At 43.7% G+C, this 12,361-nt stretch overlaps 1 protein-coding gene across 2 annotated transcripts in view; it reads left to right on the forward strand.

Moving 5' to 3' along the window:
• Positions 1–12,361, forward strand: part of ONECUT1 (one cut homeobox 1) — an 83,708-nt gene that overhangs the window by 31,658 nt on the left and 39,689 nt on the right. For both annotated transcript variants that reach the window (XM_069222450.1, XM_069222451.1), the window contains exon 2: positions 6,372–6,479. In XM_069222450.1, the coding sequence (XP_069078551.1) occupies positions 6,372–6,479 (108 nt within the window). The remainder of the gene's footprint in view (positions 1–6,371; positions 6,480–12,361) is intronic.

The following is a 12,361-nucleotide window of genomic DNA, read 5'->3' on the forward strand; positions in this document are numbered from 1 at the left end:
AATAACAAGCATTTTCAATGCAATGGGTTTCGCATTTGCTCGAGTTAGAGTTATTAGCGGTGTAAAGAAAAAAAAATGCAGCGCAATCGCGCTATGTAAAATGTAGCACGATTGCGCTGCATGGAAAATAAACAGATAAAGTAGTCCGGACTACAGGCTGAAAACATAGAGCCTCGTATGTTTTTGGTACTTTACCGGTGCTGTGTAGGTGAGCTAAACACCGGAAAAGGCATGACGTATGCATGCCTTTCACAAATAAATGCAAGCGGATTTTAAGATGCAAGCCCACGAACCAATGTAAGTGACTGACGTGGCATGGGCGTGGTTTGAAGCCCAAAGAGAGATTACTGAATGGACTGAGCGCTTTGCGCTCGCCCATAAAAAGTATCTGCATTAGTCAGGTGGCAGAGGAACAAAGAAACATAGTTTAAAAATGAAAACTAAGGCACCCACTCCGCACACCTTTGCCCTTTGCGCTTGTGCTACAAAAATAAAACAAGCAAGGCTGGCCACAAATAAAGAAAAACATTGTGCGTATAGGGTCAAGGGGGAACTAGTGGAAAAAGTTGGAACTATTTTCTCCCAAAACGATAAATATTTTTTTTAGTTTAAGAATTTTATTGCATGGAGTGAGGAAGGGAAGGGTGATCATAAAATGGAGCAGGTCTGCATATTTTAACGAATAAAATGCTACTTAAATAGCAAATGGATGCTGCAACTTGCTCCTGAGCTCCATGGCCTTATAAAAGCAGTACGGCTGGGGTCCCAGCAAGGACCCCTTTGGTAGCTTTGCACTGTGAATAAGATGTGCAATAAGGTGTGCTACATTTTAATGTATATTGACAATGTATATGGAGAGAGAGAGAGAGAGATCCTATGGAAGTTTCGGCATCCCTTCTGTTATTTCGTAACCTGCACATATTTATTTAGTTATTTATTTAGACAAGATTATTTGATTTTACTAAAGTAGCCCATTCAGTGCCAGGATTACTACGGCAATGCGTGCCTTCCCAAAAATATTTTCCCTATTCGGCTATTTTTTAGAGTGATGAGGGCCCAATAACTCCCCCAACAATAACATTTTACAGAAAACACAACATTAAAAAAACATTGGCAAAGCAAAAAGACGGACAGCCTACGAAGAGCTATCAGCTTTTCCAAGGCTTGTCAAAGATAGCGACACCTTACAATTTCCATTGCACATGCGGGTGTTTCGACAGAGATAGGAGGGATAATTTCCAATAAAAACAAGTACAGTTTGCTGTAGCTAGACTAACTTAATTCTAAGTCGTTGCTGCCATAAAGCAATTAGTCCTCCAGCACGTAGCCTGAAGTGATTACTTTGTAATTATTAATTTGCAGGAGGGCTTCATATCTGCCTGCGAGGGGTGACCTCCGGGTCTCTCACAGGTTGCAGCTCTCGCTCCCATCAGCGCCAATGACTGGTTCATCTCGAGTCTCTGTGAGCCGCCGGTCGCAGCGCTCCCTAATGGCCGGGGCGTGGTTGAGGGCATTGTTTCAGCTCTATCTGCTGTGCCAGTTAGCAGCCTCAGCAGTCTGGGGTTGTGCGCCTGATAAGCAGGCCGATGGGGCGATAGCAGCTCAGCTCCCAGCACCCTGAGAAAGTCCCCCCACCCGGGGCCTGCCCGTGTTTGTTGGCGGCGTCCTTGGGCCAGGTGATTTATAACCAGCTAGCACATAGGTTCATTTGCTTTTTTGTTAATGTTTGTCTAGCTCAGCGACTGTGGTACGCGTTATTTTCGACTCGCATTTCTACAGGTAAACAGCATTCCTTTGGAGTCCAGTTTTACTCTACACGCAGCGGCATTTATCGATCATATTGCAAAATACTAATTTTACAAGCAGAACATGAAGTATGGCTTGTTCTGTTTGCATAAGACTGAAACAGTATCGCGAAAGTGACTTCATGCAGTCCTGGCTTTTCAGCCAGCAGGAAGGAGCATGCCGGGACTTGTAGTGAAGTTGTTCCCCATATTTCAAAAAATGTGGGCGTGAAAGTCCTAACTTGCTTAGGCCAGTGGCTAAAGTAAAATAGGAGTGGATGGGAGTCACCTCATGGCGTGCTTGTTGGCAGCTATAGTGTATGCCGTGCACCCCAAGATCTGAAGCGTTCTAAACCTCCTAAAATGCATTCTGTGCAATGTAGAAACAAAAACGTAGGTGTTTCCTACAGCCATAGGAAATTTGATAATTCCAAGGAAACTGACTTTACCTTAATTTTGATATTGAATGTTCCCACGACCGGTAGACTGACTTAGTTTTGCATCTTGATACGTGTAGTTTCGAAATCCCACTATTAATTTAAGACTACATAAACCAAAATGTAAATAAAGAAATTCAGACTCTCACACCTGACATGGAACAGCATCTGTGTGAAATCTGTAAAGTCCAATCTTTTGATTGTCTTTGATAACGTACATACTAATTACACGAAATGAGAGAACAATTTGCTTGGGTCAAAAATATATCATTAATAGTATATCGAGGAAAGCTGCAAAGTGACTCTATGTCGAGTGTGAAATTTCCTGCTAGACTTTTAAAATAAGCACATTGCATATTGGGATTTGTAAGCTCGCGACCTTAATGGGAAAATTAAATCTGCAATCTCCATTATGCAAAGTATTTGGTTAAAAAATCACACCTGATTACTCTATATAAAGCACTGTAACATCCTCTTGGATTAAATTTGTGCCATATCAAAATATAATGTAATAAAATATACAAAAACTGAAGGTGTCTCACGCTCTGGAGTTCCTCGTATGTTTTTAAGGCCTAGGAGTCTGCCACTACTTCGTTAGTGGAGGTAGCCCCTAACATAATTTGCACAATTGCCCTTGTCCCCCCCTTTTACCACCTACCACAATAAGTTATTTGTTAACACCAAACTAAGGGTCCTATTTACAAGAATGTGGCACATCAGCTCTGATGCGTCACTTTTCTGGCATTGCCCTGTGTCCCACTAACATCACCATGGTAGAGCTGTATTTACTATACAGTGCACTGTAACACACGTTAGCACACTAGTGTCATAACTTTTGATGATGTTGTGGCGCTTTGCTGGATTAGCTTCATAGATTATGGTGCTAGTCTGGCAAAGCACAGGAAGGCCCATAGGCCATTATGGGAGCATCACTTCAACACCTGCCTTGAGCAGGCATTAAAAATGACAGAAAAAATGGCGCAGTGAAATCTTGCCAATTTCACTGTGCCATTTTTTGGGCCTCCCTGTGTGGGAACGCCTCCTTACATACATTATACCTGGCACAGGTATAATGTGGCACAATGGGTTACAACGTGGCGCAATGCATGCATTGTGCCACTTTGTAAATATGGTGCACAGTGGGGGCCTCCTTAACGCCTTCTTAGCATAAAAAAATTAAGCTAGGGTGGTGCAAGGGGCTTGTAAATATGCCCCAGATTTTGTTGCGGGACATAGCCCATATGTTAGTAACCCCAAATCACGAACTAAGGACACCAGCCTGGATTTCAGCATAAAGCTGTACATTTCACTAAATGGCTTCCAAAGAGGAGCATCTGTTTTTGGTAGGAGAGTTGGGGGAATCAACTTTTGATCAACTAGTAGATGTCCAGAAAGAAATCTTCAGTACCAGTCGATCAGGGGGGCAGGAGTGGGTGTATGGCTGGTGTTTGGACATGGGTCGAGAAGTTTAAGGTGGAATGACTGGGAGCAGTTTATTTTAATGTAATCCATTTATAAGTTTTCATAGCCTTAAGAATTTGAACGAAAGTGTAGTAGAACAGGACATTAACGGTGCATAGCATGAAAGGCAGATTCGGTGGTTCGCGTGCACCAAAGTGAGGGAATAGGGAAAGGTTAGTAGTTTGCACTTCAGTAGTTGAGAGCTATGCTGTGCAGTCGCATTTCATCTTCCAAGGGCCCTGACATCATGTATCACACCTTCTGCCTGTCAAGGCTTCTTCTCAACAACACCTTACATGCGGAGGTGTTTGAGCACATTTATGACACTCCAATGGTGTTGTGGTAATGAGGGTCTGCACCTTCCACCTGGAATGTGTCGTATTGTCCCATTTATTTAGCGGTTTATGTCTCCAGCAGGGTAACAACGTGTTCTTCTTTGTAATGGGGTTCTTGGTGCCCTCTTGGAGCGCACAGTTGAAAACGGTTTTGGTTGTGGTCTGCCTTCTGTTGTGCGTGATGTTTGGAGACCTGCCGTTAATGTGGTGCAGTGGAGCTGTTGTGCTTGATCATGAAGTATAGTGAGATGTGATAGTGCACGCACTCATACAGGTAGACACTGTCTTTTTTGGAGGGGGTTAATAATAACAGAGAAGTTATGCTCTTTGAAGGCTTTTAGTGCTCTTCGGTTTTCAAAATAGATGCTGATTACTCTTTTCAAGTAGGACATTTGTTTCATATCTTAGTGGCCTGGATTGAGAGAGAGAGTTCCTTCCAGTGCCAGGTGTATTGAACAGAGGATGGAGAGGAGAGGAGTGGAGCCACCCTGGAAAGAAGAGCTCTGAATTTGTGATGGGCGTGGAGTTTTTGCTGAAGGAAATAGAGTCCTGAGTTGTGAATGACATGATGAGAGATGCACATATCTTTAAAGGTGATACATCTAGCCACAGGCAGCCAGTGCTGAGACAGACGTTCTGGTGAAACACACAACCAGATATTAGGGTCAAAGAGCTGTCTAGCAGGTATATCATGGATCATCTGTAGCTTCTGAATCACTTGTCGGAATGCTGAGAGATATATACTGCTGGTTTACTTTAGACAGCAGAGGACGGTGGTTCATGGTGGCTTGTATCCTTTGCTGGAACCCTAGGTAAAAGAAGATTTGACACTGGCATTCCATTATGTCCATTATGTAAAATGATTCCTTCATAGCATCATTTACCTTAGGGAGCAAGGAGATATTCATATCTATGAACACACTTAGGGTGCTTACTTAGAGTGATGGAGAAAGAGGCGGGTGCAGCTCTGTTGGCCTCAGAGACGTTGGGTGCTATGTGGTCCATTTTACACATATCTAGGTTTTTGATGTGTTGACCTTGAGGGGATTTACCTGCATCAAATGAGCAATCTCTAGGAATCATTGGCAGAGGGCACAACAGTCTCATGGTGATGAATTTTTGGTGTGTCAGCAAAATGTGATTGTCCGTCAGCTTAGTGGTAGCAGTATAGGAGCAAATCTGCACCTGAAGTGGTAAAAGGTTTTATATTAAGGAAGAAGGAGGCGATTGGTGAGCCCAGAGGGACTCCTGCAGCCGAGTTCAGGGGAAAGGGTCAGAGCAGAAGCGAAGCAGGTATTGAATGAGGTATCTATAGAGAAACGAGAAGAGGAAGGCAAGCTATTTAATAAGAATATGTCTATCACAACCAGGTAGCTGGCTGGTAGGCTCGAGCTAAAAATCCAGCAATGGTCGGGCCTAGCAGCCCATAAGATTTTGAGTCTGTAGTGCAAAAGGAGTTGATGGATTATTCAGAGATGGAAGTGAAAAGAGACCAAGCTGGGAGACAAGACTAGGTGAATACCACCCCAAAACATGAAACGCAGACAATGCTAAAAGCGCGAATGAACAAGTTCCACCTTTACAATTTAACGTTGCCAAAAGTGCATCAATAGTGTATAACACGTGTTTAGAGCACATCCGTTTACTTCAAAACACAAATTCCACTGCAATCTTAATGTTATTAAGCCTATATTTAAAAGAATACCAAATAGAGCTCGTGTAGACCTGTTCTGTTGCCTATATGTGATTTAAAGCGATGCAGTGTGTTCTCAAATGTGCTCCCTGCTAGAGTTTTGAATTTCCAAGGGAACCAAAATCAAATAAAAAATGACAGTACTCTAAGAATGTCTATTTTTAGGAAAGGGTGGCGGACCTCCGCACGAATCCGATAGTGTTAAGCGTTTGACATATTCATTGTTGCATGCTAGTCACACCGGTGTGCTCAACGCTGATGGCATTTTTTGAAGGCGTTCGCCACCTACTGACCACTGTTGGGAAAAACTGTTACTAACTAAACACTTGAAGTAGTTTTAAGAAAGCTTCCTAACATGAAACATGCATTACAACGATGCCTCCAAATGTTTTACAGTCTAATCATGCAATATGTGAAAAATAATTTTAGAGACATACTAGTGATTTTATCGGAAGCACACCAGATTGACGTGTTTGTAACTGTTTGGCATGTTTCGAGTAACTAGAGTTGCATGCGTTCTTTTGGAAGTGTTAAAACATTAATTGTGTAGACATTGCAACGTTAACCACCATGTTTAGTTTGAAAAAAGTAATTGAAATGTATATGTAAAAATATTGTCGTTTTGTGGCATTGAAAATATTTGATGTCTTTGCAAAACTAGCCTTGGTACCAGCAGACCCGGTGTTTCAGCACTCTGGACAGTTGCCTGCGGACTCCATGGTTAAACTCGGCTACCCTCCATCCCAAAGCTCCCAGTCTAATCACCTGTGTGAGTATAATGCATTTACTGAGGCAATGTTCAGGAAAAATGTTTAAGTTTACACAACTTTAAAACAACACTTTAATATCTTACAACGTTCCAAAAAAGTGTCCTGTGTGTCCGATTTGTAACAGAACGAATCTAAACTCCCTCCACACTTCTGATTTCTGGATGTGTGGGTGCATACATTGGGCGTGATTCTAAAAGCTCCGAGTAAACCTACACCTGGAGGCCTGCGATGTTGTAGGTGTACTCATTTTTGCAACTATCAAAGGAGTCCCAGTTTCCCCCTGGAAAGCCTTGTCAGATAGCCGTTCCAGGCACCCTCTGGAAAAATATGTGATAATATGCTATTCCAACTAGCACAATTGCACACAAGGAAGTGCCATCATAAATGTCCAATTGCATTTTTCCCTTCTTTGTTCTCCAGGGTAGAAATTTTCCGCCCGAAAATCTCTTTCCTGAGCCTGCTATTATTTTAGGGAATGTTTGCTACTCTATCTCATCATGGATACAGTTGTACTCCTGTCCTTGTCAGGAGTAAAGCTCCAAGGGCCAGATGTAGCAAAGGTTTTTACCCATTCTGTGTCTATGGGGAAAAAAGTGTTCGTACATATGGCCCCAAATTCCTCTAATGTGGGAATTGCACATAGAGGTACTTACGAGGGTGATTTTGTTTCACCCCCACTCTGGAACGATATTTACTTCTGCCCTTGCCAGGAGTAAAGTTCCAAACTTTTCAGGGCAACACACTTCAGAGAAAACTTTGGGACAGCCCACAAACATATGGTGTATAGAAACTCAAAGTGAATCTCCAAGATGGAATTCCGGCTTTCCTTTCACATAGCTTGACTTACCCAAGCAAAAAAACTTTGTGTGAACAAATCCGTTTAAGAGTGTAAATCCACATTTTGAACATTGCTCCCGTGTTTTTCACTCTGTAGTTGGGAACACCGAGTTAGCTACCCATCAACTAACACATAATGCATTTGGTAGAAAAAAATGTAATGCGTGTATGAATATAATCGTGCAGCCAAAGAGATGTTATCTGCTGTTTACAATGTATTCAAGTGTTCTGTTACATTGGTCAAAGAAAAATGTCAGACTGACACACAAGAAGTAACCTTGAGGCATTTGTGCTTATACTGCTACCAGGCGATCTCCGCCCAACCTTCTGCAATAGATAATTAGTGCACAATATATAATGATTTTATTGAAGTCTTTGTGTGTGTGTGATTACACCTTAAAAATACCCCTCGTGGAATTAATTTGCTGTACTTTTGTCGAATTCTCACTTCCACATTTAGACAATTTTGTTTGCTTTCTTAAAAGGGCGAACTGCAGTGTACGACCGTCACATTTGTACATTCTGTGACATGGTGATGACACCAGTGCCTGACCTTGAAACGGGTTCATTTCACTGGAGACATACTCTGCCATTGTTTGTGTGGCCTCTTGTAAACATATAGCATAGATTTATTTATAAGAATGTGTTAATATTGTCAGTGGACAGTATCAGTGACAGGTATAGGCACATTATCTAACATGTTTCACACTAAGGAAGTGTCAGTTTGGGTCTGTAAAAGGTAAAGTAAAATACACGTTTTGCTGCTAGAAAATGTAACAGTATAGTTCTTATACAAACGTCTTCACACATTTATATTGTAAAAGAACACCAATGCAGTATTTTATATTTGTAAGACGTGTAGAATTTGCATATGCAAATATATTAAAATATGCATATTTTCCAGACAGTATCGATGAAATGCCATCTCACCAGGTTCTGGAAACAGGTCTGACACTAGCCAGCAATGCATGCCCTCTAAACAACCCATCAAAGGGTTCTGTAGCAGTGAAGAAGCTACTCTCAGGATAGGAATGTAACAGTAGAGCTTGTAAAGCATACACATCGAGCGGTGGGAGACAGTGGCAAGCCAAATACGTTTATAGATACCCTTGGCCTTTCAAGAGTATGTATGTCCAAGCTCAGTGCTTTTTCCTGCAAGAGGGCAGTGGTATTTAGGAAACAACATATACAGTGTAAAACAGTTGAGCTAAAAGCCAGGACAAAAGTAAATCTAAAAGCACTGAGGATTGTATGACTAGAAACTGCATCAAGATCAATGATGAACAACAGCAAAAAAGAAACAACAGAACTTAAATGGAACACAACCTCACTATCCAATCAAGCATCATAACTGGAGGTTTCAAATGTCATTTGGTTTTAGAGGATGAACGTGCTTAGCAGGCCAGGGCTCTGACACGAACCCAGTGTGGAGGGTGCATTGCCAACGTTAAGTGCCAGTTTGTGGTATTCTATGACAAGTTAGGTTCATGTTGGCATTTTTTTGTAGTGAAATGTCCCTTAAGTTGTCCTTAGGCTTTCGATGGTACAGACAATATCATAGATTCAATCTCCGTTTTCACAAGTTAAGATCAATCGCTGGTCATAGTTTCAATTGGATGACATTTCAGACTTAAAAATTGCATTAATGGTTATGGTTCGGCGTTCCCAAGGACATTGTGATAAAGGTAATGGCCCTCGGAATTCTTCTGGTTGCATAAGCATACCAAGTCTTCACTGGCCATTTGAAATAACAAAATGTCACTCAAAGACACGTTGCACTTCTATCAACAGCACATGGTGCAAATTTCTTATGATTCTCATCTCCGCTTCATACCGGACCAATCAATCATTTTAGCAATTCGATGATGAACTTGAGAAGCTTTGTGTAAAGTCTCCTACAAAGACCTCAAGTCTTGGGCCTGCAAACATTCACTCACTTTAGGTGAATGTGCTGGCGGCACCACGGCTTTCAAGCACTTTGATTGGTCAGGAACTAGCCTGTCTTTCACTAGAAGCTCTTTATCAACTCTTCATTAGCCCTTGTGCAATGACTTTAGCCACATCATTTTATGTCAGGTAGGTTAAAGCACACTGGATGGTGCCACCACATGGAAAGTATGCGCTCAAGGTGTTTTGTCAAGGAGCCCATTTTAGTTTATATAGAATGTGGTCATACTCAATAGTGGTTGCCAGCCACTTTGTACCTATTATAAGTGCAAATAAATAAAATGCCTACACCTATTCTAAGGGCTGCACCGAGCCAGTAGAGGTATTCAGCTGTTGTGTAAAAACTCTAAAAACTGAACTTCCATTACCAATGCTTTTTTCAACTAAATTATATGCTGATCAATCCATGTAGGAAAACAGAATGTTCTTGCAGTCTGTGCAGATGTCAACTTGTAGAAAATTGAGTTACTTGTTGGGAGAGGTGAAACCCTACTCAAGAAGCAACCACTTTCTTTGTCAGAGTGAAGTCACAAGCAAACCCCAATTTAACTGTGCTTAACACTCTGGCAGCTTGACACAAGAGCAATCAGGCTTAACTTAGAGGCAGTGTGTAAAGTATTTATGCAGCACTTCAATTGGCAATCAAGTGAAAACACAATACAAGAAATATCCCACACCAATTTTGAAGAATACAGTAAAATGTATTACATTATTTGAGACAAAATGACAAAAATCCAATCAGTAGAACAGGAGATTGCAATTTCAAAGATTTACAGTAACTATAGCAGCTAAAAGCATAAAGCACCACTCGCGGTTGAGTGGTCATGCAAGACCAGGGGAAAGTCACAAGTTCAGGCCGGCCTCAGTGGAGTGCAGGCAGATGCAGGGAGCAGGTTAACCCTCTTGAAAGAGTTATCTTTAACAGTTCAGCACTAACAGGGCTATTTGCGGTTGTGAAAAGCCCAAAACATCAGGATTTTTCATTTTCTTTAAGGAGGAGCTCCACAGATACCATTCCAGGAGTCCTGGACCTGTGTGGCACCTCTTGGGGCCCAGGAACTCACATAAGCACTGTCCAGGAGGGCTCAGGCAGGTCCAGTTGCAGGTCCAGGCAGCAGGTCAGCCGGGCAGATACATTGAGGAGTCTGGAGCGTCTTATGACCCTGGGGGTCGGTCAGCTGACGCTTGGAGTCTCTTCAGCCTGGCATGGGTGGAGGTCCAGTATTCTTCCTCAGCAAGCAGGGCAGCACAGTAAGTACCAGGTAGCAGTACTTCCAGCAGCAAAGCAGCACAGCAGTTCCTCTTCTGTAGTATCCACAGGTCCAGAGGTGAACTGAAGAGTTGGGCCTTAGGGATACCCACTTTGAAGTAGAAGAAGATGCCAGAGGCTTTCACCCCTGGAATTTCCTGTCTCCTGCCCTGGCCCCAGCTTGTACTGGGTCCCAAAAGACTAGCATCAGAGAAAAGATAACTTTCTAAAAGGACCTTTAAGTTACTATTTATTAAAATCCATCATCACCAGGGAATTAAGGGGGTCACTCTGACCCTGGCGGTCTTGGACCGCCAGGGCAAGAATGACGGAAGCACCGCCAACAGGCTGGCGGTGCTTCGTTCCCTATTCCGACTGCAGCGGTAAAGCCGCGGTCGCACCGCCGGGGCCGGCGGTGTCCTGACGATTTTCCCCCAGCGGTGATAATCCGACAGGGCAGCGCTGCAAGCAGCGCTGCCCTGGGGATTATGACCCCCTTACCGCCAGCCTGTTTCTGGCGGTTTACACCGCCAGGAAGAGGCTGGCGGTAAGGGGTGTCCTGGGGCCCCTGCACTGCCCATGCATAGCAGACAGTGAAAAGCGCGACGGGTGCAACTGCACCCGTCGCACGGCCGCAACACCGCCGGCTCCATTAGGAGCCGGCTCCTGTGTTGCGGCCTCATTCCCGCCGGCCCAGCGGGAATGTTGGAATGGGGGCCGTGTTATTGCGGCCGCATGGCGGCCGCATGGCGGTTCCCGCCTTGCGGGCGGCGGTAGCCGCCCGCCAAGGTTAGAATCACCCCCTAAGCTTTTAATAAATATTTCAAGAGTCCAGGAATGACATTTCTAGGCTTTTCTAACTGCAGATAGCATCATTAAATAGGGATGCGCTTTGTTTTGTACTTTTGCCTGCATCTTTTGTCACCGCTGGGGAGGACTGCAACTCCCAGCCTGCAAATGCAAGGCCAGGAGGAGGGGGTTAAACTTCATGAGTGCATTTAAGTGTGTTTGACTACTGCAGCATGGACTGTGCTTTCTTTGTACTTTGCCTACATTGTTTGTCACCACTGGGGAGGACTGCAAATCCCAGCCTGCAAAACCAATGCCAGGATGAGAGGCTGGAATTCACAAGCACCTTTAAGCATGTATGACTACCCCTGCGTGAGACGCGCTTGCTTTGTACTCCTCCCCCCCCCCCACATCCTTTGTCACTGCTGGGGAGGATTGCAACTCCCAGCTTGCAACACCAAGGTCAGGAGGAAGGGCTGGACTTCTAAAGTGCTTTTAATCACGTTTGACTACTGTCACGTAGGGCGCACGTTCTTTGTACTTTGTCCTGCAACCTTTGTCACTGCTGGGGAGAACTTCAGCTACCAGCCTGCGACACCATGGGGAGGGGCTGGACTTCACAAGCACTTTTTAGTGTGTTTGACAACCATGGTGAGGGATGCCATCGGGACATGCCAGGGCATGTGCTCGGGCCCATCTTCACCAGTCATCAGCCAAGCCACCTACCTTTGCAGAATGAAGTGTCATCTAGACGTTTAATGACTTATAGAGGGCTCAAGGGACCTAAGACTATTTGCTTGTTACTGGACCCAAAGTGATCAGAAAGATTCAGCTGGCCTTCCTTTGTTTGCCCGACCGGCTCCCATTAAGCAAGATACTGCTGCTTGGTTGAACGTTTGGGGCAGTTCAAATGGCAGACAAAGGGCTTCTGGTCTAGTGCTTATTAGGTGGTGTGTTTTTACTTGTTAATTGTCACACAGTTGACAAACTCTGTGTACAGCTGGGGAGGAACTTTGTGGAATTTTTGTGGAATTGTTTTGCTTGATGCTGGTTAGGAGG

Source organism: Pleurodeles waltl, chromosome 3_1 (assembly GCF_031143425.1).
Source record: "Pleurodeles waltl isolate 20211129_DDA chromosome 3_1, aPleWal1.hap1.20221129, whole genome shotgun sequence".
NCBI classification, from domain to species: domain Eukaryota; kingdom Metazoa; phylum Chordata; class Amphibia; order Caudata; family Salamandridae; genus Pleurodeles; species Pleurodeles waltl.